This window comes from Nothobranchius furzeri, chromosome 5 (assembly GCF_043380555.1).
Source record: "Nothobranchius furzeri strain GRZ-AD chromosome 5, NfurGRZ-RIMD1, whole genome shotgun sequence".
Lineage (NCBI taxonomy): Eukaryota > Metazoa > Chordata > Actinopteri > Cyprinodontiformes > Nothobranchiidae > Nothobranchius > Nothobranchius furzeri.
Genome location: NC_091745.1, coordinates 78,204,173 through 78,229,755, shown reverse-complemented (window position 1 = coordinate 78,229,755; position 25,583 = coordinate 78,204,173). Strand labels below are relative to the sequence as shown.

The window sequence follows — 25,583 nt, the reverse complement described above, 5'->3', positions numbered from 1 at the left end:
CCTGCTAAAGACACTCGTTTCCAGCTCAGAATATATGTCCAGTCGCCTTTAAATGCTGGTCTGAGTGCAGTTTAGCAGCAGCAGCAGCATCCAAGAGGAGAGGGGGAGTCCAGTCCTCTCCCTCTCTCATTAATGACCAATCAGTTTAAAACTTCATTGGTCTAAAAGCGCTCCTTCAGCACATCCCTCCCTCCCTCCTCCGTTTCTCTCATCCGAACCATCAACCACCACGCTCTCTCTGCATCTTCTCCGTCTGTCCGTGAGGAGCAGAGCTCTCTGCTCCGTCCCTCCTTCTTTGTTTTTTTATTGCTGCGCTTCATTACTTAAATCCCTCCTTTTCTCCCAGGCTCTTCGCCTCCACCGCCCCTCTGTCCTCTTGTTTCTGCATCCTTTTCAAAACGTCCTTACCCATCTGGAGGAGAGCTGCAGCACCAAATGTTTGATTTGTTCATAAAGGCCAGCAGAGTTTAGCAGCTCTGTCGCCTGCACCAGTGAGTCAGAGGTTGTATTGTTTTTTGGCACCAAAGTTCATGTAAATGCTGACAGGAGAAACAGCATTTTGTGGCTTTAATGCTATTAAACCGCTTTATCATGGGAAGAAGATCATTTATGATGCAACGCTGAAGGACACTTATTTAAGGTAAAGCAGGGAATTCCAACATATATCAACTTTCCTTTATAAATCCCATTGGGAATTAGGGAATTCACTGAGTAAACATAAAAGCTACAACAGACTGAAAGCATTTTCATGAGATCGATAGGTGGATTGGTGCTGCGTCTGTAGTGATGCGGGCGTTGTACCGGTCTGTCGTGGTGAAGAGAGAGCTGAGTCGGAAGGCGAAGCTCTCGATTTACCGGTGGATCTACGTTCCTACCCTCACCTATGGTCATGAGCTTTGGGTAGTGACCGAAAGAACGAGATCGCGGATACAAGCGGCCGAAATGAGTTTTCTCTGCAGACTGTGTGGGCTCTCCCTTAGAGATAGGGTGAGAAGCTCAGTCATCTGGGAGGGGCTCAGAGTAGACCCGCTGCTCCTCCACGTCGAGAGAAGCCAGTTGAGGTGGCTCGTGCATCAGGTCAGGACGCCTCCCTGGTGAGGTTTTACGTCCAACTGGGAGGAGACCTAATGGAAGCCCCAGGACACGCTGGAGGGACTATGTCTCTCACCTGGCCAGGGAATGCCTTGGGATCCCCCCAAGCTGGCCCAAGTGGCTGGGGAGAGGGAAGTGTGAGCCTCTCGATTCAGGCTGCTGCCCCCGTGACCCGACTCCGGATAAGTGGAAGAAAAGGGATGGATGATTTAAGAACCTAAATCAAGTGTTAAACCCACTGCTATGGGCTCATCAGGGTCACCGTGGTAACCACACACAAGTGTCTCTCACTCCGTGATGCCAAAACCATGTCATGTCGAAAACCTTTCCAATCTGTTGTATGGAGATGTGACAAGTTCAAAAGACTCCGAGATGTTGCCTGCGTGCAGTCTGGAGGATTTGAGATCAGACCATGGGTCCTAAGTCTGTGTGGAAAGGACGAGACAAAGTTTTGATCTATAAAACGGAAGTGTTCAAGTTGATGGGCATTGGAGTAGGCCCAGGCCCCTCAATGCGGCTCAAAAGTTGAAGCAATCCCGGAAGTACCAAAAATTGCAGTTCCACCCTCATCCACTAGGGGCTGGTGTCAGAAGCGAGCAAATCCTCATTGACTCCCATGTTAAAAATACCAATTTCACAGCAGAAATAAACATGTTTACAGCCTGGTACCAAAACATGTTTTTGGTTTAAATGATCTAGTTTACACTCATGACAACTCTGAGGGGGTGAATTTTCTTCTGTTTAAGTGTATTAAAAGCCTAAAATTCTGTATAATTAATGAGCATCAGACCCACGTGACCACAGAGCTAGCTCCGTGGAAAGGCCTCAGTAGAGCCTCGGTCTGGCCTGGAAACTGTTTCGGGATTTTGAGTCTCTGTGTTTGTGTATTCTTTTTTGGATATTATTTGTGCAATTGTTGGACAAAATGACTTGCTGTGGCATTAATTGCACTAATAGAGCGTCCAAGGAGTCTCCACTTCCTTTTTTTCGGTAAGTAAAATTATATTTATGTATTTTAGGTCACTGCCGAGCTGAGCTTAGATTTTAACATGTACTGTTTAACCATGAAATTTAAATGTAATAGGGTAAAACCCAGTGCATTTAACATAATGCTGCACTTTAGAAAATGGGTTGAAATATAACATGTTGGTGGAGCTGGGTTCCAGCTATCGGCTTGTGGAGCTCTCGGGAGACCGATGTTTTCCACCCGGTTTTACCCAGCGGTCAGCCCGGCGCATCTCTGACTCAGAAGCTCTGGTGTTGTGCACAGTTAACTCCGGTTGTAGCTAGGTTGCTACCTCCGTTAGCTTAGCTCCCACCTCCGCGTTACCTTTGGGTTAGCTTCAGGTTAGCTCGATCGGGTGTCATCAGTTGATCCCAGCCTTACAGCCCCACCCTCAGCTCCACCTCTCTTCCCTTTTGTGGAATTTTCTGGGCTTGACGGAACCTGTGACACGGTCAAAATGGCGGTGGTGGCCACCTCCCATTTAGCCTCAAAAACGTGTTATTGGAGGCTAAGGAAACCCATTGTCCAATATTTATATGTCGATGAGTAGGCCAGACAACTTTCGGAACAGGAAAGACCACACAGGTGGCGATAAGAAATCCTGGCTTTAACAGTTTTGTGGTGAGAACTGCTCACTACATTTGAACCAAGTCCCACGTCAGACAGTAAATCTAGCAAAGTAAACAAACATGGCAGAGAAGTGTGCTGTGTGCTTCTGTCATCTCGCTTTCGGATTGGATAAAAATCATATTCAACTAGTTTTCCTCAAAATGGGACCGAGACAATCTAGCATTTATTGTCCCTGACGGTTAAAGACAAAGTTCACTTGTTTTTGTCACATTTCCAGTGGTCTCTTGTATAAATGAATGCCTCTTTTGGGGGAATAAAAGCTCTGGCGCTCCTGTTTCAGGAAGGGGAACTTAGCGGGAATAGAGAGGAGCAGAAAACAGCAGGGTTTGTGGTCTTACTCGTTATTTCCTGGTATCCGAACATCTCTCCTCTGATTGGCTAACTGCAACACGACTCTACCACTGATTCTGCTCTGCAACATTGATGTTTTTTCTCTACAAATAACACAAGCATGGAGGAGTGTGTGGTGGAGTTACTAATGATAATGGTTAGCTTCTACTAGCAGAAACATCCGCTGCTGTTTCCTGGACGCTAAACCAACAACAGCCTTCCCCGTTGTGAGTCAAGATGGATGAGTCGATGAATGTTAAGAGACAGAGTGACATAGATCTGTCAGGCTTTTCTAATCCGAGCGTTTGCCGTCATCAGCGACTAAACAGTAAATACGAGTAGAGGACTACTTTCAAGTTTAGCCTGCATGTGAAACTCAGAGACCGATCGTATTTCAACAATAACAAATAAATTAACATTTCTCAAAGAACTTGCTCTTTAATGTCTTAAATGCTGGTCTGAGTGACCACGACAGTTCTTAATTCTGATCTGGAGTGGCCCCAACATCTTTCCAAACAGACCAGAGCATCTTAATAAACCACACATGGCAAGAATATCTGATAAGATTTTCTTTAGAGCCAGTACTGCGATCAGACACGTCCTTAAAGAGCAAGTCACCCCCTACAAGAAACTTACTTCACTCCCACTTCATGTTTGACAAATGCAATAAATGCTGTTGCTTGGCAGACCGAGAGGGCGGAGCCGCTAACAAATACACACACACACAGGCTCACAATGGCATTATGACATCATAATGTACCAGATGACATCATAGTATAGCTCTTAGCCAATAGCGGTGGCAGATTTAAATTCAAATACAGTGCAGAGTTTTTCCCTGACGACGGCGCAACACTGACAGTTTTGGGCAGAATATTTGAATTTTAACCAAGATGCACTGAACTGCCAAATTATTGACGACACATGTCTGTAGCACGATTAGACACTCCTTTATATTGTTTATCAGCAAAAAAAAAATGTGATTTGGGGGTGACTTACCTTTTTTTCTGATAAACTACATAACTGCGTGTCTAATCGTGCTGCAGACACGTGTAGTCAATAGTTTTGCACTTTAGTGCATTTTAGTTCAAATTAAAAATTTCTGCCTAAAACTGTCAGTGTTGTGCCGTTGTCAGGTAAAAACTCTTCACTGCATTTGAATTTAAATCTGCCAACACTATTGGCTAAGAGGTACCCTAGAATGTTAGCTGGTACCATATGATGTCACAGTGTCGTTGTGAGCCTGTGTGTGTGTATTTGTTAGCGACTCCGCCCTCTCGGTCTGCTAGGCAACAGCATTTGTTGCATTTTTCAAACAGGAAGTGGGAGCGGAGTAATACTCTGGTAGAGGGTGACTTGCACTTTAAGATTATCGGCAGGGGAGGAGCCAATCAAAGATCGGCATTGAATGTAATATGGAAAAAAACAGAAAGCTAATTACTGTAATTGTATAATGAAGATGCAACTTCAGAAAATTAAAAACATAACATCTTCTAAAATCTTCACTGGGTCTTTATTCCGGTTGTAACTCTCACATTAGCTCCTATTTGTCACTTTTTATTCAATCGCTTTTAAAACAAACGTTAGATTTTCTTTATGCACGCTGCTAATAAATGCACCTTTGAGTGCACTTTAAAAAAGCTGGAAAACCTGTTAAATACAATCATTGAAATCAGATTTTCTCCTGAACTTTAAAACTGATTTCTTATGGAAATGCTAAACTTAGAAAAACTGCGATCTTCTTTCCCGTCACTCGTTGCTGACGGGAGTCGTTTCCGTCCTAAAATGAAGAGAAATGTCTCTGACTCATTGTTCACAGCTGACTCCAGCTTGTCAGATGTCATTTATTGTGCTTCCATCATGTCATCCTTCTGAAGTCAGATCAGTTTTGTTTTCTTTACCTCTCAGAGGAAGTCTTTTGACAGTGCTATTCCAAAGTTGGGCGCCGCCATGAGGATGGCGATGGTGCAGATGATGTTAAAAACACTGAATCCAACCAGGCACAGGCGGTCGATGACGGCTGCAGCAAACTGCCACTGCTCCGCCATGTTTAGCTGGCGGTCCTGTTCGCGCACGCGCTCCACCAAGAACTGCACCTCTGCCAGGAGAGCCTGTAGCTGGTTGTCCACGGCAACAGAGCGAATCGTTCCGCTATGGGCGTGCAGAGGTGCTGACCTCCCTCCCTCTGACTCCAAGCCACAGGGTCCAGAGGCTGCATTGGAAGGGTCGGGATCCAGGGATGCAAGAGTTTCCAGTGGGGGGTTCCCAAACTTAGACGTCTGGAGGTGTTGATGAGTCGATACATCTCCAACTGTTCCCCCTCCCACTGCTGCTCCTTCATCAGCTTCCCCTCTGTTATTCCTCCCACGGCTGGCGGTTCTGCACCCCTGGACTGCTTCCAGTTCTGCAGTGGTCTGGAAGGTTTGAAAGCCCATGTGAGGCAGATGGCCGTTAGGCTGCAGGTGTGGGTTTGGGTTGGCGTCTCTGTGGCCTGTGTTAGGGAGGACGTTAGCCTGGGAGTTGGGTCGGTGAGACAGTGGGTAGTTGAGCTGAGCCAGGCTGGCCTGCAGGGAGCTGAGACTCTGGGGCAGGATAGATGGCCCTGGGGTGGGGATGGTGGTGGTGGTGGTGGTGGTAGGAGAGGATAGGGTCTTGCTCCGAGAGCCTGTTTGGCTGTTGGAAAGGGTTGGCTCTGCTCCCTCACCTGGACGCTTCATACGCAGAAACCAAGGGACCCACTGCAGCAGAACCAGGTGGACCTGAGAGACACCAGAGAGAATTAGGGAGCAAGCTTGCTGTCAGGGTGGAACTGGCACATGTCGGACCACCCCTAGAACCACCCCTGTAAATGACCGTGGCATCATGAGACTTCATGACTCCTGCAAGGCGCAGCTAATCCGTAGAATTAATACCACATGTTCCATATTTAAAGGTGGGGTTTACTTGTTTAATCAACACATCTGCAGTCGTCTGGTAGGAAGGAATGCCTTGTAAGTCGTACTCTGGGAAAACAAAGCTCTGGTGCACCCGTTTCAGGAACAAGAAGTCAGCCACATCACAGTTGAGCTTCAGACGACAGAATTTGGGGTTTTACTTCCTGATATTGGGACATATCTCCTCTGATTGGCTAACAGCAACATGACTTCACTGCTGACTCTGTCTGCTCTGCAACGTTGATGTTTTATCTCCACAGATAACACAAGGCTGGAGGAGTTCTGCTGTGTGGTGGAGTTGCTAATGCTAATGATTAGCTTCTACTAGCCGAGACGTTCTCTGCCGTTTCCTGGACGCTAAACCAACAACAGCCTTCCCCGTCGTGAGTCCAGATGGGCGAGTCCGTGAATGTTAAAGAGCAAATTGCAGGTTAAAATTTTTTTCTAATTCATAAAAAATACTATTTAAAAAGCTTATTGTGGATATTTGGTTTTAGAATACATAACAGCAGAGTTTTTCTAGCAGAACTGGACCTTTCTCAGGTCAGGTGAACCTCTGACGTAACCAAAGGGAGTCAGAAGCTAGGCGCTGCCTCAGCTCGGTGTGGAGAGTGGCTAGCTTTAGGGTAGAGAGGTCATGTGATCCAGGCAGTGTGTGTTTACTGGTGTTGGGTTGTGTTCATGTTGATAAACTAGAGTGTGTGAAGGCGGTACCAACTCCAGCCTGTCTGGACATCGAGTCCACGGGTTTCCAGATCAGAGAAACAACGCCTCTATCTCCGTGCCTGAGGGCGTTTCTGCAGCTGAAAGACGGACTTCTGTAGCCCGCATCGGTCGGTACCGGGTCAGGGAGGTCCGCGCTGGGCTCCGGAGACCCGAGGCGGGGTTTAAAAAGTTAAATGCAGATTTCTGGAACTCAGATCACCGTCAGAACCAGCGGCTCAGTGGGCCAGCTGGTTTCCGGGTCAGAACCGCCGCTGACCTCCAGAAGAGGATGTGCGGCTTTTAAAAATACCAGCTCGACTGTCTCGCTCATGTTTGGGTCAAATCCAGCTCACAGAAGCCCGCATGAGCTCCAGGGCCGGATGACAGGCGTCTCTCTCCGTCTCACTAAGAGCTAAACTACGTTAGGTGAACGGATATTAGCGAGTATGAGACCGCTGACAGACGCTCATTAGTATTAAAATTATATTAACTGACCAATACTATTTTAACTGTCTGGTACACGATAGTAATCTGTACCATATTATGATGTTAGCACACGAGTTTAAAGAGCAAGTCACCCCCTACCAGATTCTTACTCAACTCCCACTTCCTGTTTGAAAAATGCAACAAATGCTGTTGCCTAGCAGACCGAGAGGGCGGAGCCACTAACAAATACACACACTCACGACATTGTGACATCATATTGTACCAGCTAACATCATAGTGTACCTCTCAGCCAATAGCGATGGCAGATTTAAATTCAAATGCAGTGCAGAGTTTTTACCTGACGACGGTGCATCGCTGACAGTTTTAGGCAGAATATTTAAATTTTACCTAAGATGCACTTAAGTGCCGAATTATTGACTACACGTGTCTACAGCACCATCAGACACTCATTTATATAGTTTATCAGCAAAAAAATGTTGATTTGGGGTGACTTGCTCTTTAAGCTAGCATCGTTTACTCACCCGCTGCTTCTCCTCCTTAATCTCTCTGCTTTGGCCGATGGTTTCTCCCTCTGGTTTGTCTCTGCCCTCTGGGGCGAGCAGCAAACTCGTAACTTTATGGTTCTGGGACATCAGAAGTAGAATTGTAAACATTTAAAGTTTCCTCTGTGTCAGCTTCGCATTAGGATCCATATTTTTCACTGGATTAAGCTAACGGGACGCCCTCAGATGACGTCACTTGGTTTGGCGAAAAATAACTTTCTCACAAAAATGACTCTAAAAACCTAAATAATTCATATATGTGTAAAAAAATGTTTAAAACGAGTTTCTGTTATGTTTATCTAAACATTGGTTCACGGGAGTCTCTGACCTGCAATTTGCTCTTTAAGTGACAGCGTGACGTAGATCTGTCAGGATTTTCTAATCCTAGAGTTTCACCGTCTGTTTTCTATCAGAAGCTAAAGCAGGAGATAGGTGTAGGAGACTATTTTCATGTTCAGCCTGCATGCAACACTCAGAGTTTTTTTATAATCAGAAATAATCATTAACACCTTTAAACAAGCGTCTCATGAATAAGAGAAGATCTGTGAAATATTGCTTTGGCCTTGTTCTGAGTAGCCGTTAGCTCAAATTCCCCAAACTGTTTATTCTGAACGCTGTCTGCTGCAGGCAGGGTGCTGACTGTAAGATATTACAGCAACATAATACATCTATTCATGCAACAAGAAGAAACTGACCCAATCCCTGAATGAAGGAACAAATTCATTTTCAACCATTAAGATTATTATTATTATTTTGAACAGGTATGCTCCATCTTGGTCTCTTCGCTCAGCCGAGCAGGAGCTTCTGGTGGTCCCCCGGTCGAAATTTCGATCGAGGGGTAGTCGTGCTTTTTCTATTTTGGCTCCAACTCTGTGGAACGAATTGCCACTGAGCATTAGGCAGGCACCATCCCTTCAAGTCTTTAAGTCTCGTTTAAAGACTCATTTTTATCTGATTGCGTTTCAGCGCTAGGGTCACTTGAATTGCCCTAACATTATGGTTTTAACTATTCTTCTTTTTAAACCGGAAGCTTGATTTTATTTTGTCCGACATTTGTTTTCTTTTATCGATTGGTCTTATTCCAATATCTCTTATCTGTAATGCTGTTTGCTTGCTATTTTATGATTTTATGTTTTTATCCTGCTTTTATGCCCATGTATTGAGAATGTTTTTCTTTTAATGATGTTGTTCAGCACCTTGGGCTTCGGATAATGTTGTAGAAGGTGCTATACAAATAAAATTTGATTGATTGATTGATTGATTGATTGATTGATTGAAGATTAAACAGAGGAAATTTGCAAATGTTTGTTCACCTCATGGCACCAACACATTTTCTTTATTAGTCTTGAATTCAATTAACTTTCTAAGACTTGTTCACAGTCGCTGTAATTTTAATGTAAACGCATTTATAAATAATTCATAATGATCTCAATTATCGTTTATGAGATCATCTTAGCAGTTGCCCTGGCGCAGATAATTTGCTCAATACCCACGAAGCAGGAAGAGGCTTCCAATAGAATACCAAGTGTTTGCATGTAGTCCTTCCCACGCTTTTAATTAGGAAGCGGCACTTAGAAAGGAACCGGTGAGGTCAACGAAAAACCAAATAAAAGTCAGATTTTATTTTAAAACTCAGGATTTATCAGACGTAGTGGAGCTGCGTGATGAATTAAGCTCAGATTAAAGAGTTTTGCCTCTATAATCTCCATGAAGCGCAGATTCAAAAAAACTACAAATGATCGTGGAAGAAAAGCTTGAAACATTTCAAAAACGCGTCCTGTGAACTGGGAAGACCTGAAAAAGAATTTTCTGAAAATGACATTCTTACATCTTTTAAACATTAGATGATTAGTCGAGCTTGGAGGCTGTGATGCAAGACGGTGACATTTCACGGGGGGGGGGGGGGGGGGGGGATTAATAAAACAGCAAACTTTGAAGTCAAACATAAAACTGGATGAAAAACAGTAAAAAGGAGATAGATTGGGATCTCAATAAATAAATCTAAAGTAAAATGTCCAAAAAAACTAAACATGAAGAATCATAGAGGAGCTGAAAGTGGTGACGACATTTTTCTTTCATCATTTTTTTATTCTATTTAAAAAGTTATCTCGTTTGACATTTCAAATAATGAGAAGAAATGTCATCTCTTGTCCTTTCACATAGAAACGTTCAGAGAGGATCAAGTCTCACATGTAAAAACCAAGCCCCCATAATTCTGGTCTGGAAAAGAAGCTAAACAGGAAGTGACCAAAATTGCAGTTCCACCCTCATCCACTAGGGGCTGGTGTCAGAAACGAGCAAATCCTCATTGACTCCCATGTTAAAAATACCAATTTCACAGCAGAAATAAATATGTTTACAGCCTGGTACCAAAACATGTTTTTGGTTTAAATGATCTAGTTTACACTCATGACAACTCTGAGAGTGGTGGATTTTTTCTCACTCTTCTGTTTAAGTGTATTAAAAGCCTAAAATTCTGTATAATTAATGAGCATCAGACCCACGTGACCACAGAGCTAGCTCCGGGGAAAGGCCTCAGTAGAGCCTCGGTCTGGCTTGGAAACTGTTCCGGCATTTTCAGTCACTCAACTTAGACCATTAGATGTAGCATATGTGTGTTCTTTCTGGATATTATTTCAATCAATCAATCAATCAAAGCTTTATTTATAAAGCGTCTGTAAAATTATATTTATGTATTTTAGGTCACTGCCGAGCTGAGCTTAGATTTAAACATGTACTGTTTAACCATGAGATGTAAATGTAATAGGGTAAAACCCAGTGCATTTAACATAATGCTGCACTTTAGAAAATGGATTGAAATATAACGTGTTTGTGGAGCTGGGTTCCCACTATCGGTATGGTCCCCTCCCCTGAGCGGCAGCTCTGTGCATCTCTGATCGCAGCGGCGCTTGTCTGCTGCGCGGCTGCCGGCTTGTGGAGCTCTCGGAGACCTCTGTGTTCCACCCGGTTCTCCCCAGCGGTCAGCCCGGCGCATCTCTGACTCAGAAGCTCCGGCGTTGTGCACAGTTAACTCTGGTTGTAGCTAGGTAGCTACCTCCATTAGCTTAGCTCTCACCTCCGCGTTAGCTTTGGGTTAGCTTGTAGCTACATCGCTTTAGTTTGACGGGTGTTGTCATTTGATCCCAGCCTTACAGCCCCACCTTCAGCTCCACCTCTTTTCCCTTTTATGGAATTGTCTGGGCATGACGAGACGTGTGACACAATCAAAATGGCGTTGGTGGCCATCTCCCATTTTGGCCCAAAAAGTTATAATATGAGCCTATGGACACGAATTGTCCAGTATTTATGTCGATGGTAGAAACGCAAAAAATTCAGCCCCTTCAGTTTGGTTCTAGCTCACCCAGTGTGGCATCTGCCCGTTGTTGAGACTGTGGTGATGGAACTGAAGCACGATGACCGTGGCCACCACCGACATCCCAACGATCACCATGGTGCTGGCAAAGTACTGACCTGGGACACACAACAGGCAGAGCTGATTGTTTTTATTCGGTAAATAATCTTTGTGGCCCTAAAAGACAAAACACACAAAAAGCCACTCAGATGCACGTTAAGGGAGGAAAACGACTAACCAATCAGAGGAACTGAATCAGAGGTGGCGGGCATGATCTCTGCAACCATCAGCATGAAGACGGTCAACGAGAGCAGAACGGTAATGCCTGAAGGCGGACGCCGGGGAGTCGTGGGTCGAACAAAGAAAACAGAGATGAGTTCATCACAATCAGTTTTACGTTTGATTTCTTCCTGACGTCCCGTAAAAATCCTTCTAGATTTTCCTCTAAACATTCACACTTCTCATTCTGTGCACGTTCGATGCTATTAGGGGCCATGTGGCACACTTCCCTTTCTTGTTGTCTCTTCGTCCTGTTATTACTCCTCACCAAGGCTGATCTTCTCCCCGGAGTTGGCGGGGAGCAGGAAGACCAGCAGGGTCATGGAGGAGAGGAGCACACACGGGATCAGGAGGTTGAGAGCATAGAACAGGGTTCTCCTTCGTAGCGTCACCACAAACGTCACGTCGGGGTAAGGTTCTGCACAGCAGTCGTAGAAAACCTCATGACGATCTCCAGGGACCTCTGGAAAGGATGAGGTTTATAAAGTGTTAAACGGCTCTGCAGAGAACAGGAGCGGCATGACGAGTTAAATGTGTTTGTTAGACCTGTTGAATTATAACTGAATAAAAGTGAGCTACTGCGAGTAGAGACGAAAAAACGGGAATTGCAGCCATCTTACATTAGAGCTGGGGTTTGGGCATGAATGAGGAAAAGGACACGGGTGTCCTTAGCTGTCCTGAGAAGTGCTCTCCGAACCGTCGCACTTCCCTGGATTCTCCACTCATTACACTCACGTATTCAGCACCAGAACACCACCGGTGTGAGAGGTTCTCCGCGCAGTAACGTCAGAGAAGGAGAAACAGCCGGCTGCTACCACTTCAGCTTTAGGACAAACTACCAGAGTCCCAAAAAGAAAAACACCGTCTGAAATCATGGACAACAGAAGAGGTTTGGACCCAGAAAACTGTGACTGGTGTTTAGCGCTATCTCGTTTCCTCTGGCATCGCGAGGTTCAGGTTCCGGTGGACGTGAAACCAGAAGATACCCGAGGGGAGGGGTGAGTGTTCCGTGACCGTGGTTACTTGTTCTGTAGATTCACTATAGCAGCTTTAAAGAGACAATGTGTAGTTTTTACTGTTAATCCCAGGAAATACCCATCAAAACATTGATGAAAATGAAATAAATGATGCCCAGTTGTTGAGAAGCTTCGTGACATTTAACCATAAAAATCAGGTCTAAAATTCATGGGAGCGGGTCTAAGTCTGGGCGACGCCATGTTAGATGCCATGTTTTTTCCTATGGGAATCCCGTGAGGACAAAATGCATTTACCGATTTGAAACAAACGGTTACAAAACTTTCGCCATTCTTAACTTGTTCGCTGCCAGCCGTTTCCTGATAGGTAAAGCCCTTCGCTGCCAGCGTTTCTCATCGTTTTTACTGTTTTTTAAGAGTGACAGAACATTGCACGCTAACGTCAACGCCAAAACAACCAAAACAAATCGGAGACTCTCCTCTTAAGGTCAGGAAGAATTTGTGCGTTTCGAGCATTATCCGTTCTTTCATAATCCGTTGTTGAATTGTGATCGGCAGAAGCTTTTCCGGTTCGCACCTCGCTTTTTTTTTTACAGCAGCGACCCAAAACGATCTCCTAACACGTGGATGTTCTGCTTCCTGATCACGTGACGTGTGACGTACGCGGATGAAGATCGGCTTTAGAGCTGAGATGTTTGTCCTCACGGTGCGGGGGCTCGTCCGACGCCCACACAGTAAAAACATGCAAATGATGACTTTAGTCGTCATTGGCAGTGAATGAGTTAAATTTTGTTTGACACATTTACTTCTTCACCTGTTGCCAGTGATGAAAGGAAGTCTGATGCGCTCGTCGTTTTGCTGAAATTTGCACTCCCCAGGGCTTTTTGACCCTAATGGGCATCCATTGGTAAGGTCTTACTCCAACACAAAAATACTGCTTGCATGCAACGATTTAGGAATCCACTGCCCCCTATTGCCAGGAAAAATACACACTGTCACTTTAAGTGAACTTATCTGCTTTTATGTTCTTGCTCTGAGGTGCGGGTGCGTTTTATTTCTTTGTTACGAGGTAATTGAGCTTCTCTCTCGTGACTTTATATGAGTAACGCAGCAAACTGGCTCTCCTGCACCTCTACAAAAACAAAAGCTGCCATCACCCCTCATAGATGAACCAGTTTGCCCCACAAGGTGAGAAATGGGTTAGAAAAAGAAAGAAAGAAAAGTCTGAGAAGTCCACTTCAAGTGATGTGAACTGTAAACATGTTTGTTACCAAATTCAAGAACAAGTGAGCTAAACACATGTTTAATTCTAAATAAAAGTCTATTTAAAGATCGTGTGCTGCTCAGCCGTACCCAGAAGGTCCCACTCTCCGTTGGGCATGTAGCCCGTCACGTCTGCCTCCTTCATCTGGATGTCCAGCAGCCAGCCGTCAAACGTCCAAGAGCCAAACTTCAGCTCGCAGCGCTGGATGTCAAACGGAAACCATCTCACGTCCACATTACAAGTGCTGACAAATATTCCTTTAAATCACAGAAATAAAACATGACTTTAATTTTTAGGTCCTCCCAGATCGGAGCAGCGGGAGAGGGATTATGAGAATTAACTGAGCTTGCTGCAATCATATAGAAGTGAGAGGAAAAGGAAAATATGTAATTGCAGCCCTCAGAATTAATTAGCTGCTGTGTGCATCGTGATGAATTGACTCCAAGTGATTAAAGTAAGGTTTTGGGAGTGGAGTAGTCCAGCTGATGACACGTACCTGGAGGTAGGTACTCACAGAAGCCACTGGAGTTGACCAGAACATTGGTCTTAAAGGTGGCGTCAAACTTATCGTGAGCACTAAAGGAAGATGGTTAAAAAATAAAGTTTAGAGACGAGCAGCAGCTCCAGATGTGGCATAAACGTCTTCCTGCGTCACACACCTGTTGTACAGCAAAATGTCAGGAGTCCAAACCTGGTCCGGGGTGAAACGGAGGTTCTTGACTCCGGGATACTCGGACTGGTTCCACTGCAGATAGTGGTCGTACCACTGCTGGGAGACACAAACACGTTCATCTGACTTTTTGTATTTATTACGTTTTTATTAAAACACCTTCTGCTGAGACTACAAACATCTTGGATCATCTCTCATTCCCTTCTATTCTACATCCAGAGCCAGATTTCAAAGATGTCTTGATCATCAAGCCGTCTAAAGTTCATCCACGGCTGTTCTTTGAGCTTTGACTTCTTTTTTCACCTGTTCTGGTTTCTCTAAGCTCGGTTCTATAAAGCACGGGTCGTGATTTGTGATTTCCAGCGATGAAATTAACCCCGACAGCCGCTCCTCCAGCTCTCGTGTTACAACGATGTGTTGATATGGTCGAAGGAGGAAGCCGTCGTCCTGCTGAGGCGCCTGTTATACCGGGATGACGAAACTCAACAAGCCTCTGGGATGATTCTGTGCATTATGCCATAAGAGACCCGGGGCCAGCTGCATCCATCAGTATCGCATCATTAATGTTACCTATTACACTCACCATCTGCAGCCAGGCGTTTGTGGTGAGGATCTGGCTCTTCTCATCCTATCAAGACATCAAGCAAATAAGATCAGAATGATTTTGTGTTTCCAAGGATAATTTGATACCGTTTGAGTTCACTCCTTGATGAAATGGTTGAATTAGATCCTGGCTGCTTTCTGCAAATTCTAATCAAATTTAAACACGCTTGAAAGTTTGTGAACCCTTACTCTCACTGTCTAAATGTAGTTTCAGGTTTAGATCTTAAAGGGACTTTACGGAATTTTGAATTTTTATGCTCGCGATTGCCCCCTCAGGCCAAAAGCGTAACGGCAGCTTCAATAGTAGGCTCGTGCACGAGGCGCGCATGCTGTACGTGCACACTCCTTAACGAAAATAACAGCTGAGACAGTCAGCTCTGTGTGTGTGTGTGTGTGTGTGTGTGTGTGTGTGTGTGTGTGTGTGTGTGTGTGTGTGTGTGTGTGTGTGTGTGTGTGTGTGTGTGTGTGTGGCCCAGAGGACAGAGGACAGGAGAACGCGCAGCTAATTAATTAAATAATTTGGTTCTGTATCTTTCTCTTCAGCACAGCCGACAAAGGTTTATGATGGGTCAGTCCTCCTGCATGCTCAGATCATTCCCTTCCCTTGCTTGAAAAATTGTTCCAAAAAGTTGAACCCACATCTTTTTTATCTGTGAATTCAATGCCGTTCGGCGAGTCTCAAATAAAAATTTGGGCATCTTACTGTAAAAAATATACCATTAATGTAAAAAAGAAACTCTAAATAAACTATGTTCACATCCAGAATCAAACCCAGGTCTTCTGCACAACAGTCTGACATCTTACCAGGCGAGCTAACACACCAATTCAATTCAATTCAATTCAATTCAATACAAGTTTATTTATAAAGCGCCAAATCACGACAAGAGTCGTCTCAAGGCACTTCACATAATAAACATTCCAATTCAGGTCAGTTCATTAAGCCAATCAGAAATAATGTTTCCTATATAAGGAACCCAGCAGGTTGCATCAAGTCACTGACTAGTGTCAGTGACTTTACAGCAATCCTCATAAGCAAGCATAAAGCAAAAGTGGAGAGGAAAACTCCCTTTTAACAGGAAGAAACCTCCAGAGGATCCTGGCTCAGTATAAGCAGCCATTCTCCACGACTCACTGGGGATCGAGAAGACAGAGCAGAAACACACACACAGACACACACACACAGACAAAGTAATGTTTCTATGGTTACATTGTGATTTCTTAGTAAATATTCTATTTGGCGAGAGATAAACTTTATTGTATTTGTCCTAGTGAATCTATAATTAAACGGGTAAACTAGTAGTAGCACATTCAACGTCAAGGAAAGCAAAAAGTTATTATCAGGAGAGGGAGAATGTTTAAGTGGTTAGCAGCAGTGTGCTAGACGATGGCCCCCTCCATGAGGCCACCACAGCTCAGCAGAACATCATTGTAGCTTCTTCTGGGGAGAAAAACACTTAGAGAGAAAATAAAGTTAACAGCTGAAATAGCAGGAAATAATACAGTTAAAGAGCAGATTGTAGAAGAAAATAGTAGAGTGTGAAAAGTGGTCAGTGTATCCTCCAGCAGTCTACGCCTATAGCAGCATAACTACAGAGATAACTCTGGATAACCTAGCCTATTTAGATGGAGGCATGTTGGAGGCAGGGCAAGGGAGAGCCGTCTTTACCGACTGTACACTCCACCTCACTGTACTCCCCCACTTATCCAGATTTAGGCTAACATCAGATTTTAACCATGGGCCCTATCACATAAAAATGTTTTAAGCCTAGTCTTAAAAGTAGACAAGGTGTCTGCCTCAAGGACTAAAGCTGGGAGCTGGTTCCACAGGTGAGGAGCCTGATAACTAAAAGATCTGCCTCCCATCCTAATTTTAGATATTCTGGGAACCACCAGTAAACCTGCAGTCTGAGAGCGAAGTGCTCGGTTAGGAACGTATGGAACAATCAGATCACTGATGTATGATGGAGCTTGATTATTAAGAGCTTTATATGTGAGAAGAAGGATCTTAAAACCAACTCTGCTTAAGGAAATGGCAACTGTCTAAATAGAGTCGAATGTCGGTACGTCTGGGTGAAAATCTAAGAAAATAAATCCAGAGCAACACCCCGTTGAGCTCTAATCACCAGAAAGCAGCCATCTGAGAAAGTGACACACACCTGAATGGTTTTAAACATGTTGACAGCTGTAGTGTGTGTAAAGGGAACCATGCAGCATGGTGAGCACAGCATCATATTAAACTATAGTAAGAGCTTTGTTAATGTGAGCTAATTTACCAACGAACTCCTTTCTGAAGTGAAAACTTAATGAAAATCTTGTCAGTGATGCACCAGCTTTCTGTTTGAGCTGAGCACACGCCTGGGGCGAAAGTAAAGCCCATTCCCTGGAAGATCGAGAACCTTCACCGTTAGAGGGATCTTAAAGGGGTCATGTTATGGAAAAATCCCCATTTGCCTCCTTTTGTGCTGCCATGTGGGTCTCTGTCACGTTGAGAGCAGGAGGAGGTTTGGACCCGAGATGCAGAAACACCAGACAATACGAGGCAGGAGCGATTTGTAAAGTATAATCCCTTTTATTAGGAAGAGAAAAACCAATGTCCTGAAATCCTGGAAACCAAAGCTCAAAATCCAAAAGGGCAGGAAGCCAAAAAAAACCAATGTCCTAAAATCCTGGAGCCAAAGCTCACTTACAGAGCACAAACCTAGAGACCAAGTGGAGGGGAACAAAACAACGCTGACACAAACAATGGACCGACCAAACACTAAGACACAGACAGGGTTTTATACACTGCGGAGGATGAGAGGGAGATGAGCTGCAGGTGTGTGGGGAGAGAGAGAGACCAGGTGAACTCAATTAACTAATCAGGGAGGAAACTAACATGACCTAAGAGTAAAACCTAAAGACCAGAAGAGCAGCAAACATAACTGATATTCTAAGGGAGGGGCTGAAACTAAAGGAAAACACTACAGAAAGAAAAACTACAGAGGCGTGACTAAAGGGGACCACGGGAGCACTGGACCTGGGAGGGGGATACCTGAGGAGGGAAACTTAGAGGGCTGAAGATCTGGGGACAAATGAGGGACACAAGGAGACACATGAGGAAGACGCAGACAAGGACACATGAGGGCGCTAGGAGACACAAAAGGAGAACCTAGAGAGGGATGGAGAACACAGGGAGACACATGAGGGGAGACACAGACCATGACAGTCTCTAATGCCTCTATAAATGCTTCAAATGTGAGAAAAAAAAACTCTATTTGTTTTGTGTCAGCGTTTAGTTTTAGGAATGATGTGCCTAAAACAAGCTGTTGCAAAAAGGCCCCATTTGTGACATCACAGACAGGGAAATTAGAAGAGAACCCCCTCTCATTGCAGTAGAGAGCTGCTGTTGTCAGAGCAGCAGCTCTGCCCTGAGCCCCTCCCATACACTGGAGCTTCTCAGCCTATCACAGCCTGAGTGGGGGAGGGGTGGGTGTGGCCAGCAACAGCTTTCTTTCTTAAAGCAACACTAAAGAGATTGTAACAGTTTAAGCTATTGCTTTCAAACTGGTTTCAGTGGTTCTTCAGTCATAAACTTGAGCAACTTCATGTCGGCCAGAAACCACACCTAACACTTTTGGTGATTCTGGTAGGAACACTAGTGGGAGGTCTCTTCATGAACATGTTTTGTATCAACCATAAAATGATTATAACTCATGAATAAAAAGTAATAATATCTTTCTTTAGTACCGTACCACATCCATGACTTGAATAAGCGTGAAGGAGAACTGGACAGTGAGAGCGTGGGAGTCGTTGGCCACCGGTCTTTCCATGGGGTTGTAGTCTCTCAGCAGCTCCTTGAGAAGAAAGCGCTGATGTGGACCCGGCACTGATCCTAAACGGGAGTTTGGTGGAGGGAAGAAACGTGGAAGAGTCAAGACATGAAAGAAAACGTGGATTTCGGCAGCAGGATGAAATGAAAGACTTGAATAAGAAACATCAAAACAGAACGGGGATTATCCCCAACGGGATTACCAAGAAGAATTACTGCAAAAGACGTTTGAGACAAACCCTGGTAGAAAGCACAGAGAGGAGGGAGAAAAGTCCAAAGGAGGGCTGCGCATCTTAATCAATTACGTCTCTGATTGATCGCCCAGTAGAAGTCTTTCTTCAGCCGTAAAAACGTCGGTTTCATTTTGTGCAGGAAATAGAGCGGCCGTTAAACACTGAAACACCCCAGATAGACACACAGCACTCCAAACAATGGAAGACCTGGAACCTTTCTCCGTCTTTGCCCTTTAACTCCACATGGGCATAAAGTCGCTGTTGACTCACTTGTTACAATGAATCTCCAGTGATCTGGAGGACGGGTGGCAGAGGAACACTAGATATGTTAACATACAGGAGTGGTATTTCAGAGAGAAGCCTGTTCTGGTGCCACTTTCTGCTTCGCCGTAGGAGTGCTGCAGTAAAGGGTGCACGATTAATGCGCTCGGTGTCTGATGTCAAATCTATATTCGCTAACCGAATCTTAAATGATATCCACGAGACTCCGCGTGTCGTTAATTCAGATTATTGGTCTCTTGGCGTCCATAATGTCCCGCTGTAGTTAATGTAACACTGTAACGACCACTTTCCTTCACTTCACATATTTATGCACGATTACATGCAAAGGTTTGAGCAGCCATGATCAGACAAAACTAGCTTAACATCCATATTTGGTGCAGAATAAAAGCAAAGTGCCAAGAATTTATAGCAGGCGTCGTTGGCTAGAGGATCTGAATTTAGACCTCTCATGCATCTCTTTTGAATTTCTAAATAAATTCACAAAGACTGGGAAAATTTACCAGCAGGGATGCTTTTAAAGAGCAAGTCACCCCAAATCTACTTTTTTTCCTGATAAACTATATAAATGTGTGTCTAATCTTGCTGCAGACACGTGTAGTCAATAGTTTAGCACTTTAGTGCATTTTAGTTAAAATTTTAATTTTCTGCCTAAAACTGTCAGTGTTGTGCCGTTGTCAGGTAAAAACTCTGCACTGCATTATTTTCATTTATTGACATGAAAATAAAAATACAGAAGTAAATTGCTGCAGGCCAAAATGAAAAAGGTGACAGAAAGAAGAAAAACGTATGTTATCTGCCCCTTTTAACTAAAATTACATTAATACAAATGAAACAATCATATGATTCTTAAAAAATTTGAACAATATAGTTTCTGGACTGGTTGGCCGACACAACCTCAACCCATGAATTGAAAAAAAGAGAGAAAACAAGTTGCACAGAAAGAAGCATAACGTTATAGACCTATACATACGTACACATATACACATATGCATACATAGACTTGTTTCCTTTTCCCTTTTTTTTCTTTCATCCCCCAACCCCCCTCCCCTCACGCATTTATGTAACAGATCTATATAAGTTAATCATTTCATTTTTTATCTCTTTTTGAAAGTCAAAATTGTTTTTGCATTCTTGATTTCAGTATTTAATTTATTCCACAATTTAACTCCATTAGAATTTAAATCTGCCATCGCTATTGGCTGAGAGGTACCCTAGGACATTAGCTGGTACCATATGATGTCACAATGTCGTTGTGAGCCTGAGTGTGTGTATTTGTTAGCGGCTCCGCTCTCTCGGGCTGCTAGGCATTTTGCATTTTTCAAACATGAAGTGGGAGTGGAATAAGACTCTGGTAGGGGGGTGACTTGCTCTTTAAGCTCAAATATTATAAACCCTGATTTTACAGCCTCAGCCCGACCAGCAAACATTTTCAAATACAGTTTTAATGGGATCAAAATTAGGTTAACATAAATTAATTGTATTCTTATTTTTTTATCTTTGGCATAAGAACTGTTTTCTCTGCCATTGATTACGTCTCAATAACTCAATAGTTAAACAATTAAAAAGGTAAATAAATCATTAATACTACAAATGTTTGATATCAGTTTATTTACCAATAACCAATACATCGATATAGTCTAACTCTTCATTTCCGATACAGATATAGACCTTTCCTAATGTATGCGTGGTCCCTAAAAAACGAGAAAAAATCGTGATGTGTCATATCATGGTGTGCAAAATGTGACGGCATTTTAAGTTTCAATTTAAGTTAGTTGAGCCGAATAATTAAAAACTCCAAAAACTTTACCTCAGATCAGTTCTATTTGATATTTTGAGTGAGAGGAAAAGTAGCTGAAGAGTTTGATGTATAATGTGTGCATGATTAAAGTCCCATTAGTCATCATCACACAATTTACAGCTCCACATCTAACCCATCCCTGTGGGGAGCGGTGAGCTGCAGCAATGGCTGCGCTCGGGAACTATTTGGTGGTTTAAACCCCCAATCCACCTAAAGCTGAGTGTCAAGTGGGGAGGCACTGGGTCCCATTTTTAAAGTCTTTATTATGACCCGACTGTATGTAAACATTGTGTCATTAAAAGAGTAAAAACAGATGTCAATATGATCAAATATTCCATAAAAATTTCAACATCTGCCAATAATATCAGATACCGCTCTAAATCTAATTCTAAAGCATTCTCAGTCTAGGTCGCACCCTCCTGCAGCTAAAACAACCATTCCAACACAATAGGACCTAACGACACCAACAACCCATCGGATGTAGGGAGAAGGGATATTCATATGTAGTTTCAGTTCATTAAGCAACTACAGAAAACTACAGTTTATAAACTCGACTCTCCCATCAGTCAGAATGGACAAAACTCCTCGTTTGAGAAGATAAACGTCTTCAGGAAACCAAAGTCCAGCTGCATTCATTTGAACCCCTTTGGATATTCTGACTTAAATTTATGAAGAGTTAGCAGGAAAAGTCATGTTATGCCTGTAGAGTTTTGTTTTTGGTTAAAAGAAGTTCCACTTTTTGCCTAAAGGGGTTTTTTAAGCAGCCTTTGTGGCACCCACAGCTCTTTTTGAAATAACTACAGTGCAGCCAAGTTTCTGCTAAACAAATCATATCCATCCATCTATCTATCTATCTATCTATCTATCTATCTATCATCTATCTATCTATCTATCTATCTATCTATCTATCTATCTATCTATCTATCTATCTATCTATCTATCTATCTATCTATCTATCTATCTATCTATCTATCTATCTATCTATCATCTATCTATCTATCTATCTATTTATCTATCTATCTATCTATCTATCTATCATCTATCTATCTATCTATCTATATATCTATCTATCTATCATCTATCTATCTATCTATCTATCTATCTATCTATCTATCTATCCATCCATCTATCATCTATCTATCTATCTATCTATTTATCTATCTATCTATCTATCTATCATCTATCTATCTATCTATATATCTATCTATCTATCTATCATCTATCTATCTATCATCTATCTATCTATCTATCTATCTATCTATCTATCTATCTATCTATCTATCTATCTATCTATCTATCTATCTATCTATCTATCTATCTATCTATCTATCTATCTATCCATCCATCTATCTATCTATCTATCTATCTATCTATCTATCTATCTATCTATCTATCTATCTATCTATCTATCTATCTATCTATCATCTATCTATCAATCTATCTATCTATCTATCTATCTATCTATCTATCTATCTATCTATCTATCTATCTATCATCTATCTATCTATCTATCTATCTATCTATCTATCTATCTATCTATCTATCTATCTATCTATCTATCTATCTATCTATCTATCATCTATCTATCTATCTATCTATCTATCTATCTATCTATCTATCTATTATCTATCTATCTATCTATCTATCTATCTATCTATCTATCTATCTATCTATCTATCTATCTATCTATCTATCTATCTATCTATCTATCTATCTATCTATCTATCTATCTATCTATCTATCTATCTATCTATCTATCTATCTATCTATCATCTATCTATCTATCTATCTATCTATCTATCTATCTATCTATCTATCTATCTATCTATCTATCTATCTATCTATCTATCTATCATCTATCTATCTATCTATCTATCTATCTATCATCTATCTATCTATCTATCTATCTTGTATGCATATATATATATATATTTATATATATATATGCATACATACATACATATATATATATATGTATGTATGCATATATATATATACATATATATGCATACATATATATATATATATATATATGTATATATATATATATATATATATATATATATATATATATATATATATATGCAGTAAAGATGTTTTTTTGTGTTACTGGCTCATCATAAACATACATCTGTTATGTGCAGGGCTGCAAACAAAAGCTCCCTTTACCAATAAGTAATTACGAACAAAGTTATTTAAATGCACATCATTGCCAACAAAATTGAAAGAGATCGTGAACAAAAAGCACATTGAGCTGTAGTGGAGCTACATAGATATTTACGACCCTTTCTGGACGTTACAGAGCTGACACACACTTGTTCCTGCACGGTCCCACTTAAAGCGCCGGTGGAAGTCACTCACCTCGAAGCAGAGTCGCGACTATCAACAGCCAAAAAGCTCGCCTCATGCTGCATTCCTCTAAATCAGTACAGAAAGAGTGGCAGAAGGGGAAACACAGAGGGGTGATCAAATCTGGAAAAAGGAGGTAAAAACTGTAAATCTGTGGAGAGCAAAAAAAACAGGAGAGCCCACAGAAAATAAGCAGCGAAGTCTCAATTTCAGCAGTGGCAGAGTGGTGAAAGGAGGAGTAAGAGGAGAGGAAGAGAGAGCAGCAGACACAGTGAAATGAATACTCCAATGAGGAGAGAGATGCTGTGTGGGAGTCAGTCAGCCTCACACAGATGCTCCTGCATGGTCTAACTATGCATGCTTCTTTGAGCATTCGCTCCCGCACACTCGTCATCTACATGCCAGTCATCCTCCATCACTTAATGCTGCACCTGTTCAATAGTTTTCTGGTTGATGGACCTCACGGGCAGCTCGGCTCTTTGGAAACGCACCCAAACCACCAAGCTCACCACCGGTGCACATCCCTCCATGTGAACTCAAAGTCAATAAAACACACAACATATTATTACTATTTTATCATTATGTTGCAACTATTTTAAAATGAACACCAGCCAGTAAAATGTGCTGTGTGTTCATCTAGTTTTAGTGCAAACTGACGTCAGTGCATTCATGTTGTAATGCTGACACCCTCTGGATTTGCAAGTGAAATGCAGCCGAAAAAGTTCTCACGGGTTCTTCATTTAACCTAATTTTAGATTTTACTATATATACCAAGCTAATATTCAAGTGTATGAAAGTAAATGAGAGCTATAGACTATAACTGTATACATTTGAGCTTAAAGAACTCACAAGTATTCAGGGGTTCTGGAGAGGAAGGTCCGTCGGATTGTTGAACCTCAGATTCAGGAGGAGCAACGTGGGTTTTCGTCCTGGCCGTGGAACACTGGACCAGCTCTATACCCTTAGGGGGATCCTGGAGGGTGCGTGGGAATTTGCCCAACCAGTCTACATGTGTTTTGTGGATTTGGAGAAGGCGTTTGACCGTGTCCCTCGGGGGGCCCTGTGGGGTGTACTCCGGGAGTATGGGGTACCAGGCCCTCTGATACGGGCTGCTAGGTCCCTGTATGACCGGTGTCAGAGCTTGGTCCGCATTGCCTGCAGTAAGTCGGGCTCGTTCCCAGTGAGAGTTGGACTGCACCAAGGCTGCCCTTTGTCACCGATTCTGTTCATAACCTTTATGGACAGGATTTCTAGGCGCAGCCAAGGTGTGGAGGGCATCCGTTTTGGTTGCCTGAGGATCAGGTCTCTGCTTTTTGCAGATGATGTGGTCCTGTTGGCTTCATCAGAACGTGATCTTCAGCTTTCACTGGAGCAGTTTGCATCCGAGTGTGAAGCAGCTGGGATGAGAATCAGCTCCTCTAAATCTGAGACCATGGTCTTGATTCGGAAAAGGGTAGAACGCCTTCTCCGGATCAGGGATGAGGTCCTGCCCCAAGTGGAGGAGTTTAAATATCTCGGGGTCTTGTTCACGATTGAGGGAAAACTGGAGCGTGAGATCGATAGGCGGATTGGTGCTGCGTCTGCAGTGATGCGGGTGTTGTACCGGTCTGTCGTGGTGGAGAGAGAACTGAGTCAGAAGGCGAAGCTCTCGATTTACCGGTCGATCTACGTTCCTACCCTCACCTATGGTCATGAGCTTTGGGTGGTGACAGAAAGAACGAGACTGCGGATACAAGTGGCCGAAATTAGTTTTCTCCAAAGAGTGGCTGGGCTCTGCCTTAGAGATAGGGTGAGAAGCTCTGTCATCCGGGAGGGGCTCGGAGTAGACCCGCTGCTCCTCCACATCGAGACGAGCCAGTTGAGGTGGCTCGTGCATCTGGTCAGGATGCCTCCTGGACGCCTACCTGGTGAGGTTTTCTGGGCACTTCCAACCGGGAGGAGGCCTAAAGGATGACCCAGGACACGCTGGAGGGACTATGTCTCTCACCTGGCCAGGGAACGCCTTGGGATTCCCCCGGAGGAGCTGGCCAAAGTGGCTGGGGAGAGGGAAGTCTGGGCCTCTCACCTTAATCTACCGCCCTCGCGACCCGACTCCGGATAAGTGGATGAAAATGGATGGATGGATGGATGGATGGATGGATGGATGGATGGATGGATGGATGGAACTCACAAGTTTGATCCTACACAAGGTCACAAATACACTGTTGAACAAATGTTAGAAAACCGCTTAGTGGAATTGTTAGTAAAAATAATTATATAGTATAATTGTGTGAAGTAAAAGTTAGAAAA

At 43.1% G+C, this 25,583-nt stretch overlaps 1 protein-coding gene across 2 annotated transcripts; it reads right to left on the bottom strand.

Moving 5' to 3' along the window:
- Positions 1 to 3,711: 3,711 nt before the first annotated feature.
- Positions 3,712 to 23,814, bottom strand: LOC107379599 (neuronal acetylcholine receptor subunit alpha-7). Of its 2 annotated transcripts, none has more exons than XM_015950421.3 (10): positions 23,307 to 23,814; positions 18,556 to 18,695; positions 14,805 to 14,849; positions 14,211 to 14,317; positions 14,048 to 14,127; positions 13,641 to 13,808; positions 11,582 to 11,776; positions 11,273 to 11,359; positions 11,044 to 11,153; positions 3,712 to 5,814 (listed from the first exon to the last, which is right to left on the bottom strand). In XM_015950421.3, the coding sequence occupies exons 1-10, from the start codon at positions 23,686 to 23,688 to the stop codon at positions 4,960 to 4,962; spliced, it is 2,169 nt and encodes a 722-aa protein (XP_015805907.3). In that variant the 5' UTR covers positions 23,689 to 23,814; the 3' UTR covers positions 3,712 to 4,959. The 2 variants fall into 2 exon arrangements, with proteins under 2 accessions (XP_015805907.3, XP_015805906.3); XM_015950420.3 differs by having other exon boundaries at positions 3,713 to 5,814; positions 14,211 to 14,320; positions 23,307 to 23,812.
- Positions 23,815 to 25,583: the final 1,769 nt, after the last annotated feature.

Excerpts from the sequence above, each read along its gene's own strand:
- LOC107379599 (XM_015950420.3), bottom strand. The coding sequence starts at position 23,688 with ATGACGAGTGTGCGGGAGCGAATGCTCAAAGAAGCATGCATAGTTAGA. Across the intron at positions 11,777-13,640 it reads CGGAGAGTGGGACCTTCTGG|AGGTCCCTGGAGATCGTCAT; the intron begins GTACGGCTGAGC and ends CATCCTTTCCAG. Across the intron at positions 5,815-11,043 it reads ACGGGCAGATGCCACACTGG|GTCCACCTGGTTCTGCTGCA; the intron begins GTGAGCTAGAAC and ends GGTGTCTCTCAG.